The 23,858-nt window shown below is 41.7% G+C and overlaps 1 protein-coding gene across 1 annotated transcript; it reads right to left on the reverse strand.

The window, feature by feature from the left end:
• Nucleotides 1–2,127: 2,127 nt before the first annotated feature.
• On the reverse strand, nucleotides 2,128–22,288 carry SNAP47 (synaptosome associated protein 47; the record flags this gene model as incomplete). Its single annotated transcript, XM_082015561.1, has 4 exons — nucleotides 21,741–22,288; nucleotides 15,768–16,252; nucleotides 11,709–11,839; nucleotides 2,128–2,274 (listed from the first exon to the last, which is right to left on the reverse strand). Exons 1-4 carry the CDS (start codon nucleotides 22,235–22,237, stop codon nucleotides 2,128–2,130), a joined length of 1,260 nt encoding a protein of 419 aa, XP_081871687.1. The 5' UTR covers nucleotides 22,238–22,288.
• Between the last annotated feature and the right edge of the window lie 1,570 nt (nucleotides 22,289–23,858).

Here is a 23,858-nt window from a genome sequence, read left to right on the forward strand (position 1 = left end):
CAAAGTGTACTTTTAAATTCATGAAATAATTAGTTGTGTAAACATATCTTCCTTTCACAGTAAAACAACAGTGATTTGGGTATTGGGAACAAACAAGAGAACCCCAGACAATATTTTATTTCACAGTACATATTCTATGTATATATAATCACCATATTCAGCAAGTAGGTAAAGTGCATGCCAGTAACAACTTGGACTGTAAATGAAGAACTTGCAGTGCAGAAGTACCTCTACTCCAATACTAAGTAACTAACATGAAGTAATACAAAACAAGGTAGACTAAAATCTTGAAAACAACATACTCTATGTGATTTGTGGTACCTTTATTTAAAAGGTAGGCTGAATTACTCTGAAACGGGAAAATTTCACATCAACTATCAGTAGAATAAGCAGTTCAAAGCTTTACTAGTTAAAAATATTGCACAAAAAGTGTTGTATTTGAAAGCAATACAAGAAGAATTTTTTAATATAAAAACATTTTAAAAAAAGGCATACTTTGAACTAAAACAGGTGGTAAACTGTAGGAACTGATGAAATGTGAGTTCTCTGCCACAGGCGATAGATACATGGATTACCGTGAATCTCTCCTATATATTATCAAGTAAGTTAGGAGGGGAAAAGGTCTCCACTGCCCTGTAGTCTCAATGGAGCCATCTGTAAACTCAACAAAACCTATTAGACAACAACTGAGAGTATTCCCTTTTATTTTAGAAATACAGGTCTACAAGAAGTCTTGAAATGCTTCACCACTAGTTAGTGCAAATACATAAAAACCATAAGATAGATGCACGGACCACGACTATCAAATGTTACACAGATGCTTACAGCTCTGAGCACAGGCCCCTCAGCCTGTGAATCTGAAGTAGACACAGAAAAACCACATAATGCTCCACAACTCATGAAGTTCCCGTTCAGAGAGTCGTAGAAGAATGGTATAGGGAAATTCTTGAAAAATGAAGGACAGAGAAGCAAAAGGACAAGAAATCTTCCACTAACATCTGTCAGAGATGTGACATCCCAGATGTGACACATCCAGCATGGTATTTAGGGACCACACTAAGAAAATGCTTCATTCATGATGCTCTAAGGACACTGCATCCCATGTCAGATTATTACCAAAAATATAAAACTACTGTGTGCAAGTAAGGGATACAGTCAACTCCAAGGACTGAATTAATTTGCCCGTGAAGAAAATCACTTTCTCCACTCCAAAGTCAACTCCTTCACTACATGTGCAGTTTGAAGGGGAAAAATAAAACACACAGAAACACGTAGATGATCATCAAAGATCAGCAGCCCCTTTTTGGAAAGCAGAAGCATGTATTTAGCTTTGACACCTACATTTTGTAAGTGACTTAAGTAAGCAAAACATTTATCAAATGGAAAAAAAAAAAATCTGCTCAATAAGTAGATGTCTCTACCAATACTTGCACATTAACTAACCTTCTCTTGATTTCCCAGGACATGGCAACAGACAGCTGTGGCCACTAAGTCTTCATTACTCTTATAAAATTTCTGGGTACATGAAAAGCATGATTGAAACCTATTAAAACTATTTGCTCAGGGAACACAAGGTTTTATCACCATCATTTGCTCACCTCAGCATTAACTTACAAAAAAAAGCCTCAATGACTTGCAGTTGGGACATCTGGCCCTTAGTTCAGCTATTAACTATTTTAAAGAAAGACCTTGAGAGAGAATTAATAGGCTGTAATCATCTAAAGTAGTCTCATATGCAGTTCATTTCTCCTTCAGTTCTTTGCTGCAGTAAAAAAAACCCAAACAGCTTTCAAAAGCAGCAACACAAAAAAACACATAAAAGTTGATTCAGATTATATCACAACCCTACATATTTACAGATTTTCTGTAGTAAAGAATCCACTATCATTGTTTCACCGCAATTAAAAGTCTTGACCTTGTTAATCCTAAAACAGCCTTCAAACATCATCCAAGTCTGGAAACATTTTCAAACCCTCAGGAACTCGACAACAGCAGCATCGTACTGCAGACAATATTGCAAACGACTCCCAGACAATCTAAGTGTCTATTAAAGAAACAGTCTCGAAAAACACAGTTCCCCGATCCTCCTCTTCCTCACGATACCACCCCCACTGGCTCCTGCGGGCGCTACGTTAGTTTCTTTATTCTGCGGTTCTGCTTGTCAATATTCAGCGTCGCGCGGTCTACGGAGGTAGTGATGGAATCGAGAGCTTCGTCCTGTCTCTCCAGCTCGGCTTCTGTCTCCAAGGCAAGGCCCTTCAGTTTCTTTAGTATCTGTCAGAAGAAAAGACTGAGAGCTTTCAGCAATCGAGCAGCCAGTTCTTTGAGAAATGTAATAGACCCATAGCAGTTAGTTATTTCATTGATTTAAATGACCAAATCATTTGTTGGAGTCTGCCCTGAAGCGTGCTGATGAAAAGACACGCACCTTGCTCCAATAAACTGGATTGGGATGAACTAAACAATAAACTAAAGACCAGAGAAACAAAATCTGAAATGGTAGCATTATTGGGGTGGGGGATAAATTAAAAGTAAAAATCGGTGTAAACATCAGCTTTTTGCTGTGCCTTAGAGCAGCAGCTTGTCCTAAGACACTGTGCATGCTGAGAGCCGATGCAGACAGAAAGCATGGTTGGTGCAAGGCCAGGAGGGGATCACACGGCTGACAGCATTGCAAGGTTAGACAGGGACCAGGTCAAAGGACAGAAAATGTTTTACTACAATCCACTGAAGAAAGAAGCGTCATTGCATGGAGCAGAAGGGAAAAAGTGAGACTTGGGCAATCAACAAATCATTTTCAAGGGACTAGAGGGTGGTGTGGTATGAACGGATGTTAAGGTGGCCAAGAGGCTCAAGCTCTACCCAAGATGAAAAACAACATATGCATTGGCTACAGCTCTATTCCAGGCTGCAAGCATTATATTACATATCAACCAGTTTACACTATACTTAGCAAAATACTGTTCATATGTGGGACTGTAGCAAACACCTTCAGCTACTCCAAGATTGAGAGGAGACCCTGTTGTCTGAAAAAGTCTATGGACAGTGGTCCAAGCAGGGCAGAAGCCTCTAAAGTGAAAGAAGAAAGCCAGGTTTTAAGGCTAGGAGACATCCACAGCGATACCACACGCTGACTTATGGGGCCTACTCAACTTTAATTTTCGTCAGTTCACACAACCAAGTCCAAGAGCAGAGTTCCAAACAACACAAGAAAAATCTGTCCTAATTCCTTACCCTCTTACACTGGCTCCTTTTAGCAGCAGTCCAAGGCATGAGTTATATCATTGCCTTTTCTTCCCTCTTGTGGCTACTCCCTTAATAAGCCTGGCTGCATGAACTGAAAGCACCTGCCTGACGGGCAAGCTGCCTTGCATGTATCGGAGGGAGATTTGGAAGCATCATTTCATACTGACTGGAAATCCAGCTTCTGAGTCGCTTCAGATCACAAAGGGGTTGTCTCTGCTGTCACTGCTGGCCTACGTGATCTGCTTCCTCAGGCTTCCACAGATGGGTCCAGGAGGATATCCTCACACTGCCTGCTTAGTAAGAGCAGTTTATCCAATCAACTGCAGTAAGTCTCCAAGAAAGCAAATTATCCTAGCGCCATCTCACAACATCAACTGCTGTGGTACATGAGCATCCAGGTAAAGCTATTTTGTTAAAACAGGGGAAAAGAATAGTACTCTATACATGTTTAATTTTTTTTTTTTGTAACAATTGGCAAACCCCGTTTTCTTGTTTTCCTTTTAAAATATATATAATCAGCCCCCAGAAATCTGCTGTGAAACATCAGCAGCCCCTTTATGCACATGTGGGGCTGAATTCCACAGCAGTCCCATCATCTGCAGCTATGCAAGTTACTGGTTTGAGAAAAGCAGCGAGGAATACCATATCTAGCTGGAACGGCAGGGGAATTTTGCGCAGACGAAATGCTTTAACTAAAGCTGGACGTCGGCCACAGTAGTGAGATTTATCTCATAAAATGTATCTCAGCTCTTCCCATAAATTGCAAGCAGCTAGAAATACAGCTGTGTGAATAACTGGTTTTGCAATTTGGCTGTGAAAGCAAAAATACAAAACAAACCATGGATCAAGCTTAATCTACCTTTTTTTTGTTCTTAACAAAACTACAAGCTAAAAACCCCTGTTTCTACGCCAAATTAAACACTTCAGGTTCTTTCACGGTAACAGGAAAGCAAGGCGAATTCCCCAAACTGGAGATGATAGACGTGTGTAGGATATGGACCAAAAACAAAAATTACATGATCAGATCTATCACGTGAATGATTCAGGACATGGGGCTGAAGTAAGGTCTTGCCTCTCCCAGGGAAGTAACTTGACTACTTGGAAATGAGAAGTTCAGAGATGGCTCTCCCTCAGTCCTCCCTTTGAGCTTCTTCTGTGTATATTTTATATATACAAACATACATATAAAAACATAAAATAAAGTAGCCAGCACTATGTGAAATGACTCCCACCGTTCATAAAGTCACAGTATAATTAAGATTGGAAAAGACCTCCAAAGGTCTTCTGGTCCACTCCACCCAACTATGAGCAGGTCCAGCTTCAATGTTCAGCTGAGAAAAGATTACATGATTTCAGCCTCCACTCCAACAAACCTTTAATTCTTTATAGCAGTACGAGAGACAAGACCTCACTCTTTCAGTATATCCTAAGGGAGGGCGGTGAAAGACATGTGCTTCATCCTTTGCAATGATGATTTAAAGATGGTCCATGCTGACATTTTTTCAGCAAATTTACTAAAAAGTTTTATCCAAGAGCATCCCAAAATTTGTTTTCCAGCACAGCAGAAGAAAAGCAGCAGCAGCCAATGATTTCTGGACCATGGCTTGACACATGCTCCAGAACGGTTCCTCTGGCCATTCAACATCTCTACCTTCTGCTGCAGCAAGGCACGTGCTTTTGGAGGTTTACCACCAAGCACCACTAGCAGTGTGGTAAGTTCAGCTTTCCTGAGCCATGTCCTCACCCAGCACATCTCAGTTTGTGAAATCCATTGAGGCAAGCACATAATGTAAGTGTGGTGACATGCAGTGCAAGCCTCAGAGCACTATGCAGCAGAACAGGGGCTGGCACAGGAGGATGCAGAAAGGAAGCAGGGACATTCCTCCTTCCCCACCTCTCCAAGAGGTACCCAATTTATGTGTAAATCAAAACTGTGCCAAAAAAAGGCCCAGGTTTGCCATGAAAACCAGGTTATTTTTAGTTTCAAACCAGGTTACTTTTGATAGGCTTTGCATTCATTAGAGCATATTTAACATTTAAAATACAGAAAAAGACACAATTGTTGAGAACAGAAAAGCTTTTAAAACATGAAAGCAGTAAAATGGAAACTCAGTTGGCTACAGGGCTCTGCTCAGTTCACCTGCCAATTAGGCTCTGCCTTGAAATGCAGCAGGCAATGACGATGTGGTTACTAAACACACAAAAATAAAAGGCAAGCGGCTCACTTTCATCTATTAATTCTCCTTGCCTAAGAGCATCTGGTAATAAATCCCTTAACCCTTTGTCTGTCAGCATCTTCAACCATTCAAGCTGAGTGCTGCTATCCAATGGGATCCTGAAATGGTTAAGATGCTTTTCCAGCACAGCCCACAGAGCTTGCTGGAAAGAGTTCTAAGAATCTCAAGTCTGGCCAAAGCTGATCACTATTTTTGCAAAGCAAAATGATGGCAAGATGTCTAGTTATCACTGCTCCAGTTCTGTCAGCTGCTCAGAGCAGCAATGCCTTCTGTGCCAGCACATAATTTGGATGGTGAACCAAGACATGAAAAGTCAGCGTGAAACTCTATCTGCTACAGAAACAAAGCAGCAGGTATGAGCCCGTGAAAGACGTATTTTAAAGGCACATTTCCTCAGGCACTGGTCAATCTCACATTGAGACAGCCTCAGATTTATGCCACCAGAATGTAATTTGGAAAGTCTGATTTATCCTCATGGATCTGCCACAGATTTTCTGTGCAACTTCAGGCAAGTTACCCAATATTCCCACGCAGAGTCCTCACTGTGAAAAACAAGGAAGCAAATTTGTCACTGCTCTCCAAATTCGCCCTGTGTCAAGTGTTCAACTACAGCAGATTTGGGCCTTGCTGGAAGAAGAGGTATCCATCCAAGCTACATACCCCAAGTTCTTGTAGACACTATGGGAATCTAGACAACACAGTGCAGTTTCGGTGATGATTCACCTGCTCTCTTTTATGTACCTGCTTAAGGAGGAGTTCAAGTGCTGCCCAGCCTTCTCTGCTTTGGCTCAAGTGAGAGCTGAGCAACCAGCTTAGCTGGAGACAGTCACAACATAGACACAAATGGAATGATGGGAGAGGACGCCAAGCCCTTCAGCCTGCTCAGTACTTACCCCTATTACTTTATCATTTTGCCACACCACTTGAAGACCTAAACTCAAAGCGTCGGGCACTGTACAGAGATCGTATCCTAAAGATCTTACAGCAAAGACCTCAGTTTGGTTTGGGCCCTGAGATGCCATCATTATAATGCAATTTAGCTAAAGCTTGTGAAGTACGATCTGCCATATAAACATACTGAGTATCCAGCAGTAAAAATAAGATACAGAAAGTGTCATTGTGCGGGAAGTATTGCTAATTGTAGTTTGAACTCCCTGAGATCCACTCCACTAACCCTGTGCAGCTGAAGTCTGAACGCCAAAGCAGAGCACAGAACCATAAATGGCTCTCGAATGCAGCTTCCCCAGCCAAATTCACCTGTTATTAGGAACCAAAGAACTGTCATTTACAGTACTCTGAACTAGGGTGCAAAAGAGGTTTTGACAGGGATATCTTGCATAATTCAGTACGGTCCTTCACCTCTGTGCTGAACATATTGCAGGTGAGCAAGAAGGGGGGGCAGTACCTAAAATATTCCAGTTCATAGTCCCATTATAAGCGCAAATCCACAATAGGGATTAAGTGATCTTGCACCGAAAATATTAAGAGGCCTGTCCACATCTTCTCCTGCTGCATCTGGAAATAGGAAGGGAGACAGGAGAGAGCAGAAACATCTTAAACCACTTTGACACAATTTACTAGAGGACATTTGTCAATGCTTCATGAGACAAATGCAACTTGCCATAACAAAAATCTATGGATTTACGTAGCTTTAACGTGCTTCCTGTTTGGGATTGCTGCTATCAGCACTTGCCTGTAGCTATGCAAAGCACAGATATTCCTTCTGCTTGACCTAGAGTTGCGTTTGGTGTATGAACACCCAGGCTCTACACCAGTCACTAGCAAAAGTGCCTCTGCCTGCTCTAGAAAATCAGGCTGTCTCTTGTAGCACAAAACTCCTGAGCACAGAAAACACTGGAACAGGCAAGTTTGACAGGACAGCAAGTCCCTTGTATCTGAAGCACACAAAAGCAGACAAATTTTAAAGCAGCCGTTCTTTTGAGCCAGTTCCCTATTCGGAGAGTATGGAAGGGTCACTGTTTACTATTTTCTTCTTAGTGACTGATTTCTCCCATTTTTTCTTCTTCGCCTGATACAGAAGTCTGATTTTATTCACTTTCTCGGGGAGTACTAAGCACTCATGGTGCCACTAACATAGCACTGGCCTTGTCTGGAAAAAAATACTCGAGCAACTCCACAGGCTTAACTATCACCTTTTATTTTGGTACCATTAAATTCTGAAGTTACACACAAGCACATAGAAAGCGTTAGTTGTGAAGACCTCAGTTCTCTCCCTGTATTGTGCCTTCTAAAAAATAAACCCAGGGCATGGTCATTACATGTGTCTGTTAAGATCAGTTGTCTGTTGATCACTATAGGCCATGGAACAAGGCCATCCTATGAGCAAATTTGGTATTTAGCACTTGGAATGGAACAGATTCTCAACAAAACACTTTTTCTCTGACCTAACAGTTGTGATTTCCTGAGATGAAGGCATGATAAAAGGGTAAATAAACGCTGAAGAGACTCTGAAAGTAGCAAAGGACTGAAATAGAACCATCTAGACCTGAGAAGACATCGAGGAAGCAAACGCCACAAAGATATGCACTGGGATGTGTTTTTTTCCCAAATGTTACAGAATTAACTTTAATACTCTGTCTTCTTCACAGCATACATGATCTGCAGACAATAAATATCAGGGCAACAGTTCTTTGGCAGGAACATTTTCAGAAATTAAAAAGCACTGGTTTGGCAAAATAAATTCAGATTTAGTGAATTCCCAACGCCTGACCTCGACCACAAGCCTTAAGCTAATATTGCCATATCCCCTCCCATACCCGGTGCTGTTGTGTCAGGCACAGTGAGGCAGGTAGGCAAAGGCTCAGCCAGAGACCACAGGAACTTCGTAGGCTTCCTTCTCCATCGCTATAGCACAGCTGAGGAACACAGCTTAAACTGCCACAAACGCCGTGCCTTTTAACATAAGTGTCCCTTCATGAAGTCCTGGTGAGGTCCTTTACTCAGGCACCCAATCACAACTGCAGATGCTCAGGGCCTCTAGGTCTAATGGAATGAATTTACTATCATTCAACAATTCCTACTTCAAAACATCTATTCTTATTACTGCAAGTACTTTATTTTTGAGGAGAGAGGAAGAGTGACAACTGTTTGTCTGTTCATCACAAATTCCTCTTACTTCTCCAACATCAAAAGTTCTGCTGGACTTACCCACATCATGAGTAAGAAGCGGGAAGAGCTGAGCTCTTCTGGCTTGTTTAAAAAAAAAACAAACACAAGTGCTTGCATTACAGACAATCAAAGAATGAAAGATAATCATAATCCTTGAGAGAGGAAACTGCTCAGAAAAACACTGTAGTTATCAACATAAGGACCTCAAATACCTTTAAACCATTCATGGAAGTCTGACACCACAAGTATCATTGTCTTCGATGAATGTTAATGCTTTGTACTTTTAACAGTTTTCCTTCTTTACTCTCTAAATGCTTTGCAAACATGATTAACCATCATCCTGCTCATTCCCAAAGTGGGAGCTGAACAGAAGCAGTGCAGAGAAGCTCTCTGGGAGCAACTGCATCAATGAACGACAAGCCCTTGCTGCAGGCTAAAACCACTATGCGTACTGCTCATTGATGAGACATGTTTGGAGAAAAAAAGGACAAAGCAGCAGGCTGCACCTCAGCAAGGGGCACCCTACAACCCAGGTCATGACTGAGTGCTTAAGTCCACACAGCTGGAAATGAGACAAAGCTCCTGGTTCCCTGCCTGCTTTCTATTTATGGACTTAACCTGCTTCTCAACTATAAAATGGCTGAATATGGCAAATACAGCCTTAGATAAAGCCTTCACATATCATAGATAAGCATTAAATGTTCTGTTCAGATGTAGTTTCAAGATCTTCACCTCAATGCTTCCAGGGGTTCAATACCCGGAAGGCTTTCTACAGCATTTACTATGATGCTGCCCTTGAACCCCATTACAATACCTCCCCAACCTCCATACCTCTTAAATCCACTTTTACTGGTAGGAACTGCACCCTTCAGTCACGCTTTCCTTCACTTCCACACCTTTACACTTGCACTCTAAACCTCACCACGTTCTCTCCTAACAGAGCCGAAAGATCCTGAGCTATTTCACTCTGCTTTGCACTTCAGAGCAATGAGAATAAGCAGTGCTTGGGCAACTCCTGGGAGTTGGGAGCAGCTGGAGAGACACTAGTTGGCACAAGATGAGAGGCTTCATTCCCAATTCACAAGCCTTGTTGGAAGACACTGAACTCCCCACCCTGTGTTTCCTCTGCTTCTCCAGTCACAGCCAACTGCTTTGATGATATTAAGCACCAACAAAGGTTGGTGTTCAACTGTCAAGAAGTGGGCCTGGGGAAGCAACTCCTCAAGAGCCTCTTTTGAAAGGTGTAGCAAAATGTGTCTTCAATAGTAGTCCATGACCAACAATGCTCCACACCGTATTTAGCTTTTTTGGGTCTGACTACAAAACAGAATAATCATGCTGAAAAGTTGACATTTAAGGAAGGAACAACTAGCCCTTCTGAATACATAACAGCTGTACAAAGTGTATGCATGCGTGAATAATAGATTGCTGCTATTTGTACAACTACGATTGAGAAATACTCTCCCTTAAAATCTTCCAAAAGGTCAACGCTGCTTCAGAAAATGCTTATGTTTTGATAACATGATAGATCATGGAGATGAGCTCTTTAAAAGGTGAGAAGAAGGGAGAATGATTAAATGGTGAATAGTCCATTTTGTTTTTGAAAAAGCCCAAATAAGATATTTCAGTCAAAAGATCATGATTATATTTTGGTTACAGAAGCAAGTTTTGGTCTAAAACTGTGTATTTATGCAGTGACACCTGGAAAGGAAAAGGAACAGGAGTTTATAGGAATTACGGCATGTACCTTAAAATAATTAATAACTGGAATGATGATTAAAGAGGCCTGACTCTCAGGGAACAGGTGCTCAGCAATTATTGGGAAAAAAATCAGGCCAATTCATAGCTTGTCATCCAGATCTTCTTCCCACCCACACCACCCCAAATCAATAACTGGCTTAAAAATTCTTGGCTTGGAGTGGCAGAATTGTCTTTTGAGCTCTAGCTAATCTTGAAAGTGTTTTGTTTTAAATAACACTGGCCATTTAACACTGTTTCTAGTCCACCATCCAGCATAGAGAATTTCAGAAATTTCTTAAATTGACCTTGTGCAAAAGTTAAACTCTCACTTATCCAACTGTCTGTTGATTAATTTTAATAAATAGATTTTTCCTGCAGGAAGTTTTCATTTTTAGCCACTCAAGTCACTACTAAGTCTTGTGACTCTCAAATGCACTCAAGCTAGCAGAAGTTGCCGTATTCTAATTCCCAACTATAAAATAAAAGAAGGGGGCTGGAAAACTGCAGGCTTGGCTAAGAGGCAATAGAGTTAGCAAAGACTTCACATGACGCTATCACTAAGCTACAGATGGAATATCAAAAGAGTAAGATGCTAGAGGGGATAAAAAAAAAAGTTTAATCTTCAATCACATCTTCTGATGTGGCTGTGATCATCACCAGTAAACCTATTTTAATGAAAAAACCACTAAAACCATACTCCTGTGCTCTTCCAGTTAGTTCACTGTTTCAGATCAACCACAAACTACAAAGAGAGACTCTTCACTGAAAGTTCTGAACATTAACTATGAGTGAAATCCCTTAAAGAGCCATTTAGAGGAACAATATCAGACTGGATAAGTTTAAGTATTTTTTTTCCTAGTAAAACCTCCAACTTACTTCCCCTATATTAATTTGCTGGACTGCATACTTATTTCCTAGCTACAAGTTCTCTCTGTGTGTTTATAAAACACTTTGTTCAGCTTTGTGGATGTTTCTGAAATAGAACTGCTACTCCTTACTAAAAAGGATAAAATGGCATAGGGAAAACTCAAAAAAGCTGAAAATTATTTAATTGTTAAACTTCTTTATCTTCAGAAAAAACAGGTTACAGTTAAGGATTTTCCTCAGTTTATAATCCTACCACTTAATCTGTTTTTCTGATAATCCCCGATTTGTTCAAAATAGTAAAAAAACCCATAAAGTTATCAGTGTATTTTAATCACAGGCTTGATCAACTAATTTTTAAAATATGCCCATCTAAATTTAGGTAGAGGAATATTTTAAGGACATTGACTATGTTTCTAATGATGAAAATGCATATTATTAAGGAAGCAAAGGGAGTGAAACAACTCTTACCAAAGTTACCTCAACTTATACCTGTTTAAGCTCTTTTGCTTCTTCCTGGGAGATCTTCTCTTGCTTCTGCAGCTGATCCTGGTCACTGTCCATCTCTTCTCTGCCTCCCACCGGAGAACTGGGTTGCACCACTCCTCCGAGGAGTCCTGTAGCTGCAAGAGACATTCCCATGGTCAGACTGCCATCTCCTGCACCAACGGGGAGGACTAGCGCCGGCATCAAACTGGCTGACCTCCGCATTGCTCCACAGCAGTCTGCAAGGGCCCAGGCACACAGGCTCTGAGAAGCCTAACCCAACCTTGCCTGTTAAGCTATGTTCTTCTAGAAAGGATTCAAGCTGTATTTTGTACAATGCCTAACCTGGAGGTGACCAGGCTGCTGAGAGATGACTTATAAAGGCAACATTTGGAGAATGGGTTCATTTTGGGCTGCGGGGATTCATCTGAACAGAGAGCAGAGGAACAGCAACGCACTCCCAATCAGATACAAGATGATTCTCCACCCACTGCTGCTTCTCCTTTTAATCTTTTTAATTAAACAATTTAAAAGTGACAGATCAGGGAGAGAGCCCAAAAGTCAAGACAGTAAACCCCGGAAACGGAAGGGCAACACTGACGCTAACAGCCACCCCCAGCTGAGCAGCGTGGACACAATCCCTCGTGTCACATGCCACCTGTCTTTTATTTAAAGCATCACCTCTTATTGCAGTAGCTGACACTGCCCAGTAGGGTAGCAGGGACGTGCTGCAAGGAAAGGTTGTTATTTCTGATGCAGATGGGTGCTAAACACATCTTGGCTCCTAGAGGCGCTTCAAACATCTCCAAAGCTCTCCCACTTAAAACAGGCACCAAGAAGGAAGAGAATTCTACCGCTGCCACCTGTGAGCACATGGCCTGACCCAGCACAGGACAACGACAGCAGCTCTTAGGTACATCAGGACAGACAGCATGTCAGACGCCAGGTCGAGGAGCTGGTGCCTAGCTGGCTGGCCAACTGACAGTGTACACCCAACCGCTTTGGATAGCATTACCTCCCCATGAAAAGGGAGGCAAAAGCTAAACCAAAAGTACCAAACCTTAAATCCCTCTCAAGTAATTACAGCAAACTCATAATCCCTGGAATTATTTGGTTATCAGCCTGAGAGTCACTGGACTCAGACACCGTCAAGATTTAAGACAAGCAAGTCATTCACTGTACTGGTGTTACCCTGTGCAAATGCTCCTTCTGTTCGGAGGGGTACGAGCCAGGCACTGAAAAACACTGCTTATGGTAAATTACTGTCGTGGTCTCGCTCAGAGGACAAAGCGGGGAGGGAACGACAGACCTTCCTATGGCAGCAAATAGCCAGACGAGATTCTTTATGTTTCTTATCAGCTGAGTGTCACCATATGCTGATTATTTCATTAAAAACAAGAAATCTACCCATTTCACTCCATCAATCTCGCTGAGGACAAGAACAGGAGAGGGATATGACAAAAGCACACAAAAAGAATGGGATGAGGAATTTCACAGCAATTTTCTAGTTTTAAAAAAAAGGGAGAGTATTGAATAGAAAGGCAGAAACATTTAGAAAAGCAGTTTTGTTTCATTTGTGTTACACCCAATTGGACTGTGAGACTCGTTGCCACCACATTGAGGACGAGAAGCTACCAAACCTCTGAACAAGGTGCTGGAAACTCATAATAATGAGGAACACTCAGTTACAGGGGTAAGCAGGAAAAATTCAGCAGCCTCGAAAGGGATAAATAGCTGTGAATATCAGTTTTCAGCTATAGGATTGAGACAGCACTGCCCTAGATCGTTATACTGAAGGCACGCTGTAGGATTTCTTGCGTTTTTTAATCCTGGGTAGTTATCAGCCATTATTGAGGGTGTTACTGGCTAGCAAAGTACTGGCTTAATCCAGCACAGAAGAACCTCTGTTACAAAACGAACCTCACTGCTCTGTCCTGAGCATTTAAACACCCGTGAGGCTTGGTCTAAAAAAAATACAGCCAGAAAAGACATGCAAAGCAGCTAAAAATACTTTCAGATAATCTGGTGTGTCTAAAACTCTTCACAAATTCCTCTTCTAGGTGGAATCAAGCCAAAACTCTTAGGAAAGACAAGGTTTTTGTATTTACTTATACAAATATGCAATATGCACAACTTTAAGGCAGGACTAGTATAAACAGACAGGATCCAGATGAGACTATGACAGTTGTGGAAATGTTCACGGCTCTGAGCTGCACCACCGAGGGCAAAGAACACTACGAGCCAGTTCACAGAGACAGATGTACCTCCGCTGCAAGGATATTTCTCCTATAAGTCTCCGAATCAACATTTGCTATCTGAAAATACACACATATATTTTATGTGTACACAAAGGCAGGCATGCATAGCATTGACTTTTTTCCCTGCTTTTAGGGGAAAAAAATTTTAAAAAAAAGGAAAAAATTAAAAATCAGTATTTCCACCATGTGAGCAGCCATGGAAAAACCCAGAGGTTAAAACGCAGTCCGTGACTGCCATCTTGCGACAGAAGACAGACGGCGACAGACTCCAGGGAAGGAACAAACAAGGGTTTTGGTGGAGCTGGAAAAGTCAGGATTTCCATAACCTCCAGTTTTCTTTACTGACATTTCCAAATTAAACAGTCAAAATGCAGGTGGGGGTAGGAGAGCAATATCCTTGACTCACTGACTCAGATGCAAACAGAGCAGAGCAGTGGGAAATTAAGCACAGTAGGGCTGTATAACCAATTATTTTATGTAACCAGCCTTAAGACCATCAGGAACTGAACACCAGTTTTCTGGAATAACTCAGTGCTTAAGAAACCAGCAGGTTGTTTTCCCTCTAAGCTGTTGTGCTGACATCTTAGTGCCAGATGCCCAAGACTTACTTCCTTAAAAATTAACAAGCTTTTCCAAGCTATGGCCCTTGACGACTCGTCAACAAGAGGACATTATCCTCCCTGCTGAACTCCAGTTTTAGCTTGGTGCACAGAAATAGGCTCATCTATTGTTTTACTGCATCATTTTTCTACTCATTTTTAATACACTGGCAATAAATGCATCCACTGATTTGCTCTTTTGTCACTAACAATTAGGGAGAAAAGAGGACTCAGGCATGTTGATAGAAATAATTCCTAACAGACAAAAATTCACCATGTCTCCAAATGAATCCAGGTTGGATTACAAAAACAAAAAAACAACCCTCCCCAGAATTTTAGAAGAAATAATAGTAGTAAGGAAAGTCACTCTTATTGTTGTGAAAGGGTTTCGGTCTTCTCTGTTTTTTCTTAACATGATTAAACAATGCATTCACCTTCACTAAGACCTAAAATCTCCTAAATCCAAACACCTGAATTTCTCAAATAACAAAATTCTATTTTTTAAGATATGAAAATTAACATGAGGTTTATCCCATACGTTATGTAAAAACTTGCTGGACTGGAAATTTGTTTTAAACCTTCTACATTTAACTGAACGACAGGCTTAATATAAATATGCTTCCAGCTACAAACTGCTAAGGGAAAGACAGCAATGAGAGAGGACTCTGCAGCATGCAGTCAGGAGAGAGGAATGGGTTTCTAATGACCCTTCCTCACAGAGTGACACAATACTGAACAGGTGATCACCGAAAAAGAATGACATTGGAGTTACAACACAGGCCAGTAGCTGAAACTCAAATTAAGCTAATCCTTTCACAAAGTGGTGTGGAGTTAGTGACAACACCAGCTGAGTGCACTAAATTAAAGAGGGCTTGGCTTATTCCAGCTGCCAGGCCCCCAAGGGACACTCAGCTTCAGCATCTACAGTCACAGGTTTTGCTAATGTAGTTGGGAGAAAGTAAATCCAACTAGACTCAAACAGGGTCACACACTTCTGCCATCTCTACCCTCTCTCTCTCGGCAAGAGGGCCTAAAGTCACCTAGCAGTAATTTCTTGCATTTTATCATCAGTATGGTCTCACCACTGGGGCAGGGGGGAGAGGATTTGCCTTGTAAATATTATACACTATTCCGAGTTTGAAAACCACTTGGAAACTTTTGGTGCTAGTGCTACTGCTTACAGATGGATCCCTTTGTCTGTCACATACCTGCTTGCCAAATGGAGGTCCCCAAATCTACCTGAGGAGACTTCCTAGCACCAACAAATCCTAGGGCATCTTCTAAAAACTGTATCTTCTTGCTAAACTGCATCTCCAAAATGGGGATTGCTTCTGGCATCTTTGCTGACAAGAGCCGGTAAGAAGTGTCAGGCTTCCCAATAAACCTCTGACGGACACTGATTTCATATGGTGTATGAACTCTGATATCATCCACATCCTTTGATTCAAACCGGTGAATGACCTGAGAATTGCAGTCACTGATTTCCAGGCCAGAAGCAAAGAGCGTGAGTTTTCCTGGCTTGACATTTGAGTCTGTTCTGTGGGTGATAATAACTGGAATTCTAATTACGATTCCTTCCTGGTTCTTCGAATCGGAAACTGTGGCCGTTTCCTTTGGCTTGGTTTCCAATGGCGCTTTCCAGAGCTTGCTGCTAAACGGCCACCAAGAAGGAGATTCAAGCTCAGTCAACAACCTAGCAGAGAAAAGAGAGTGTTAGAAGAGTGAAAGCCAGTAGGAGGGTTGTGCTACCCCACCAGTTCAAAGCAAATTACCACAGACACAAAGATTTCTTCACACTGAATCCAGAACTCTGTTATTTTGCTCCTCAAACCTATTCCCAGCTTACCAGGATCCATCTGGTTTAAAAACCAGCTTTTCTTCATTTGCTAACACCTTGGAAAGCAGTCCCAGAATCTCACCGTTCTGATGTGAGGAATCCAACTTTCAACTGGATTTATTCAGGCCAATTTACACCCATCTGCTCTTCAGCTAATGCTGTCTTTTACCTCAATGTTTCCACACTTGGCCATTACTACCAGTGCCTTTTTCTACTCTTTTATACCTCAGCCCCATAGTCGGATGACACCTTTTGCTTTGCCCCCACTCCCAAATTCCCATTGCCAGTTAAAACACTCAGAGTTCAAGGCTGAGCTGAAAAGCCCAGCAGAGACTGCCCACTGGGGTCCAGAGTCTGCCTCAACATCAATGTTGCTGTAGCTCCTGGAGGAGACAGACCTTCTTGCTGCTAACTGCTGCCTTAGCTTAAAGGTAACCGGACTCACTTTATGGAGGAATTAAGCAATTGCTCCCACGGATGACCTCTATATAGCAAGAAATAACACAGGGAGTCAAGCCCCTTATTTCTAAACAAGAAGATAGACCTAAGCAGGCACCTAAGTTTACCAGCCGCAGGCAAGAAAGATGTAACACACCGTTAGGAACTATCAATGATGTGGAGGACATGATCCTCCTGTTGTATTTTCTCTCAGCATAGTCTATCCCCCTTTTCTGGGGTCCTCTCCCAAGAAAGGATCAGGATCACAGATCTCTTTGGGTCTAAGCCTCACCAGTACTCTCTTCACCAAAAAAAAACCCCAGGAACAAGAGGAAAGGTGGTGGGTTTGGTTTGATTTTCTATGTACTGTGCTGCCTATCTGTTAGCACCCCTCTCCAGGTCTAGACAGGAGTTAGATGCAGGGCCACATTCAGCACCTATGATGTCCCGTTTCTCCCCCTCTCCTCTCTTCCCCTGCCCACCACCCAAACCCATCCTGCGAGCAGAGGATCCTGTATTTCAGGATGACTCAGTCTCAGTGGCTGGGAAGAAATTTTGGGGCCAACTACATCTCGCTGCACAGTCAACAATAACTTCATACCCCCCACTCCCTCCCACTGTGCAACCAGCCACCTCCTCTCTCATCCACCAGCAGCCTCTGGTACCCACCTCACATCTGAGCTGGAGTGGCTCATCTCCAATTGCAGGCAGGCATAGGAAGGGCCAAGTCAACTCTCCAGGATGCATCCAACTGCACCCCTACCCAGTCCCCACTGGAAAACAGCGGTGAGCTAGCTGGAAGCATCCCACAAACCAAAACAGCCTGCAGCCCACTAGCCTGATCAGGACATTTTAAAATGGAGATTTCTCAGCCCAACTGTCAGTCACTGAGCAGAACTGGAAAGCCATCTCTGGAGGCACAAATCAATTCTCAATTATCTCAAATTCTCATGGGAGGGAAGAGGTTATGTTTAAACCAAACAAAGGAAAAAAAAACCTCTAAGGAAGTTCAACCCTGATCAGAATTGTGTCATCCCCCCCACACCCCATAAATACTTTAAAGACTATCCAGTGATTAGCCATGTGCCAGTGTCATGGTAGTTGTAGTAAATGCTACTAATGAAGCCAGAACACATGTAATAAAATCTTTAATGAAACACTTTCATCTTACTGATGCTACAAAAGACTATTTTTACTGACTTAAAACCTAGAGATGCAAGCCTTATCAGGCCAAAATACAAAGTACTACTGCTTCATTGCTATTTCAGAGACCCAGCTTGATTTACTTTGCTTTTAAGTTTACTCTAGAAAGGTACTGCCTAATAAAATATGCATCACAGCAGTGCTGCTCTCAACATACTTTTTGCAGTGGTTTATTTTCCATGAGAGAATCACAGTGTGTCTACAGAAGACTTTGCACTTTTAAAATCCTGTTTAATTTGGCTGCAGACAAAGTCTAATCTGAAAGAGGAAGCTCTAACTGAACATGCTTTGTTTACTAGCCATCAAAGTTCTACACCAGCTTCAAAACAGACCTACTTAAAGAAATTCATCTGCTAAGAAAAGCAGAAAAAGTCATACTGGGAGTCAACCACTGAATTCATGGAGAGCAGAGGCAGAATGAATTGTTCCAAGAATCTACTCCCAAGTAAAGCATGAACATCAGATATTTATGTAGATAGCATGCAACATGAGTAATGGGTCTGGAGCTCTCCACTGCCCTCTGAAAATGCTGTGACACTCCTTAAAAACAAAAAAAAGGGGGGGAAAAAAAAAAAAAGACAGACCAAAGCAGATGTAACAGAAAATTCTACAACAACAGATTTTGAAATAGCATAGCATCATAGATTTAGGGCTGAATTCTGAGACGATGAGGTTCAACTTAAGTTCAACACACAGAACGACTGAAAAAGTCCTAGGCTCTGCTAGCACACATACCATCTTCCAAATTAAAAGCCATGCTCTAACCTACCTGCTGCAGCTAAACAGAAACAGCCTGATCTCAGTTCTACAGAATGCAAAGCACGTTTTCTGTGCTCTTGGTGTATGAAAGAGTTACAACAAGGTACTTCAGGGCAACAACCTCTTACGCCTGTGTCTTAACCTATGAAAAGTCATGAAATTCCTACAGCAATATGGGTTTGCTTCACCACATTCACCGTGAGAGAAGTATGTGCATTCACTTACTGAAAAGCAGCTGCAATGTGAGAAGTCTAAATGTCCGTTTACATGGTGGTAACTTATTCTGGATAGCTTTGAGCCTTCTTTTTTATCACGTTATCCCTTCACCCATCTCTTCCCCTCTTTCCTCAGGGACTGACATCCTGGCTGTGTGATGTCTGATTTACAGTCAAGATTTTTCTGCTGCACAGCCCTAAACAAAGGCTTCAGCCAACTTCTCTGGCCTTCCACGGAGGAGTCACCCCTCTGTATCAATAAACTATATGACCAGTCCTTATACACAAATCAAAATTTGCAACCAGAGTACCTTGTCCTCTAATAGTGAAATATTAAAAAGGAGCCAGTGAATCTGGCTTTCTGTTTATTTTTGGTCTTTGAACATCTGCTAGCATGTCAGACTTAGCTCTGCTTATCGGCACACAGGTCCACTGAAAGCAGCTGTATATACCCAGGCATACACAAGAACAGAATTAATACTCAAAAAAAAGCCCACACATACAGGCAAGATAAAGTTAATCAAAGTTTTAAACATTTGAAAGTAGATAAAGGGACCTGGTTCTTTTTATGAAACATGCCACCATTGAACTGGTGTCGCTCATATGCCAAAGTTTCCTTCTGCACAAAATCCGTTACACATGCAAAATAGTCATGCATCAAACTACCCATGTAGTTACAGGTCATCAAATTTCTAAAGAAAGCCAGAATCAAAGAGCCTTAAGAGACATTAGGATGTTTATCTATGTTAATAATCTGAATTACCTAATATGTACCAATCAAATGAGCTTCAATCACAGTCTTCCCCATTTTCTACACTGGTTAGGGACATGAAGATGTCATCAGTTTAAGAAAAGACTTTGGGTGGGAGGAGGAAGTGGAAGCACCTTTATGAGAAAAATCACACACACACACAAACTATGCTAGAAAGTATTATAACTCCTCAAAAAGCACAGTGCAATTAAAACACCGTTTTGCTAATGGTTCTGGGCTGCATTTTAGCCTGTGAGCAAGCTGGACAAACTCTTCGTTCTGTAGATAAAACAGAAACTCAGCTAACATTTGGCCAATGCCTTCCTTTATTTTTCCATTTTTAAATCAAAGCATCTAGCTCTTCAGATTCATGAGGACAAATAATACCTCCCAGTGCATTTTAACCCAAAACAAAACTCTCTTCCAAGAACAATGAGCAGGTATTTATTTTCCTACTCACTGTTTATTGCTACAGAACTTTAAAAGCTATTGCTGAAGCTTTCAGTTATCTTGGCTTTTCATTAAAGAGTATGGAGAATATCATCAGAATCATTGTGAAATCAACACTTTCTTTTAGACATGATATCCATCTAAAAACAGATGCTTCTTCCAAAAACAACTAGTTTGAACTTTATTGTGTTTGTTTCTTCATGCAGGTGTCAGAGCTTCCACAAAAACACTCATAGCTATATATCTTCAAACATTACAATGCTACTCTTAATCTTACTATTTTGGACTGCAAAGATAGCATAGAATAATTCACTTTGAATGTTAATCGTTAAAGTCATAACTTTCTGATTAAGACACCAACCATGTACTATTCACATGGAGTCCTGCAACAGCTAAAGTTAAGCAACATCTCAAGTGTGCTCCAACTCCCTTATTTCTGTTGTCTAAAGGCAGCACCTGGTGGCTAATATTTTTTGAATACACTGGCTTAAGAGCCTGACTGAGATGACCACAAATAGTCTAGTATTGCCTCCCCAGTTCTTGCACCACCACACTCTGCAGCCAAAGCTCTGCAGTTCAGTGTTGCCCAACACTGCTCATTTTTTCCTCAAAATTTATTTATTCCACCTGGACAGGCAGGCAGCAGTCCATGTAAGGTTAAAAGTACTTTTATAGCACAAATAAGGGAGCACTGTTTCTACAGCCATTTCCCTGACTACATCCGCACCATGGACCCAATCCTTGCTGCTGTGTGTATCTGGGAAGTCCGTCCTTGGGAAGGAAAAGGCAAATATAAAGACCTCAAGTATACACGCTTTGTATGCAAAAAGCAGCCCCAAGAGCTGACTTTCATGCACAGAGAAAAGAGTACAAGCTACTTGAACTAAAGATTATCTGGCAGCTGTCTCCTGATAACTCTAGGAAACTGGCTCCAAGTCAGCAGCCCGCCTGCCATGTTCAACATTGCCTTTGAAAAGAACCAGAAAAGCAGAACTGTGGTTGTGTTTGCTGTGGAACAGCAAAACAGGCTGGTCCAGGACTGGCAAAAGTAACCAAAGCCAGCTTCCAGGATTTTTCATTTATGCATATTCTAGGACATCTAATAAAAATGTGAATGCCATAACATGGCCTTCAGTGGGGACATTAATTTGCATCTTTCTCGTAACTCGTTGCCTATTCTCTCAAAACCTACAGGTTGTTAGTATTTTGGAGACCTCTACCACTTCCACCAGTTGTGGCTGAAACTTGTAAGGCCTGAAAAAGTTATTTGAAGGAGAGAGGACAGGTGTATATATATACAAAAACAACTTCACCAGGGTAAAAAAATGCCACACAGAAGGGAGGACAGAGATAAATGTCTTCGAACAACAAACTAGATCCACAAAAGGCCATCGCAGGCTTGAACTTTCAGTGAAAGTCAACAGTTTGGTCTCATAAAGACCTCTGTGGATCTGCCCCATGAGTTCCAGACACAAACAACACAATACCGCAACCACTGCTTAGCTCAGAGGATGCTACAGTACCATACCTGTCTGCCACATCCATATCCCCTTCGATCTTGTTGAGTCCTCTCATGATGTTATCAAACTGCTCACCCTGGTAATGCAGCACTTTTGCTGTGTCCTCCAGTCGTTTCTGCGATCCAGTCAATAACCCGGTCAGCTCTTTTCCCTTTGTTGACTGCAAAGCTGCTGCTTCTGCTCCTGTGCCTTGGCTTGACAGCAACTGCTCCCTCCAGAAGTGCTCAAGGATGTTGAACACCACATTTCTGCTGGGTTGCAGAGAACTGAACCAGTGTTTGGTGTTCTTCTCCAAGATGGTAAGGGAGCTGAAGATTAAATTTGAAGATTCCTTCTTGATCTCACTGATACTAGAAAGATGGAAGTTGACTAAAAGCTCCCCAGTTTTGTCAGCTGTAAATTTGATCGCAACAGGAGTCAGCGAGAGTCTGCCAGAGACCCATTGCTTGCTTGTGTCCAAGTAGTAAGAGCAAGGCCAGCTATGGATACGTATGTCTTCGTTCATCAGCTCGCTGTTCAGATCCTCTTCTACAGCAGCAACACTCTCAAAGCCAGAAGGAGAAGCTAGAATTAAAGAGGCAAAAACCCACAAGAATCCTTAGCAACCTATAAAAGCTGATGTTACAAATATTCGTAAGTAATTAATCCCATCCACAGCTGGCTTCCAGTACTTTCACTGTAACCTTTCAGGTGCACACCCAAGACAGATTTGGAAATAGCTGTGGATGGGTTACAAACTTGATAACCATTTCTGAACATCTGAGTATTTCCTTCAGACTCGCCCTTTCTGAGCAGGACTGTCAATATTATTGCTGAATCCATAACAGCACTGCCTCCCCTTTTTATAATGTTCTCATCATGCTTCAGCATATGATTTACAACAGTACAAACTTCAAATGACTATTGCATTAATGCCCTGGATATTTAATACCTGCTATGCTGTTTTGGACACGGGAGGTGCTTTATAATTAAGATTACTCTATATGATCACATGCATATGTTCATATTTCTGGGTGGAGGAGAACCTACCAAAAACAGAACAACGAAAAACTTTTACTAACTGTTCTGAGTCCTTCACTTACCCCTTTTTATTGGGAAGTGATCATGTAAAAAAGTTTTCCGTTCCCCACCACATCGTCAGAAGCAGCTTCCCATAGACCAACAGGAACTGAAGAAAATCCACCATATACCAAAACACACATTCATCAATATATATTGACAACAATCACAATAAATAACTGGTCCTTTCCCTTACACTCTGATATCTGAACATCCAGTTACATTAAAAAAAAAAAAAACAACAGAATGTCTACCCAACACATTCAACAGTGCAGGTGAAACCAAAATCATCACTGACCAGAACTCACAGTAATTAAAGAGCAGAAATACCCAGCCTCAAATGGGTAAATATTCTTCAGAAATCCTCACTATCTCAGATCATCACTCTTGGTCTCAGAAGACTTGCAAAAATACCTACCTTACAAAACTCAAGTGGATAACAGAACTTCTGGTAGAACAACGCAGCCAAAATAAATCCCCCACATCTGTAGTATTTCTTCCGTGAAATATTCACCATTGCTCAGCTACTATCAAAGACATTTGGAAATAGGAGTCTGGGAAGAAGTGAAACAACTTAACAATGCTGCTGTGAAAACCCTGACTGACCCAAGTGGAAGCCAAGATGAAAAAGATGCCATAGTGGTATTGGAAGAGGTGCTGCTGGCCTGGCACACAAAGCAGCCCCACACACATGACAGGGGAGAAAGCATCAGCAGAGGCTTAAAAAGAGCCAGCAGAACTGACCCTGTTCACCCAGCACGAAGGGACACAACGTTCAGGGCAATGGTGATTTCATTGCACTTCTGTGACAGGCCATGTTTTCCTGGGAGCCTCTGATGTTACCTGATGACGTAATATTAATCCTGTAAGACTTGCTCACCAGAATCTGGAATCCCAGCAGGAAAACAAAGAGCTGTCATATGCCTCAAGCCTGGCTTGCTTACATCAAAACAATCTCAAATTTGGAACGGTAAATTAGATGAAACATATCTGGAGTGGCATCTCTCCACACTTCCAAAGAGGCTTCTTGTACCCAAGGGTCAGATTGTTTCCTGTAACATCTTGTT

Source organism: Phaethon aethereus (assembly GCF_964289735.1).
Source record: "Phaethon aethereus genome assembly, chromosome: 2".
Taxonomy (NCBI): domain Eukaryota; kingdom Metazoa; phylum Chordata; class Aves; order Phaethontiformes; family Phaethontidae; genus Phaethon; species Phaethon aethereus.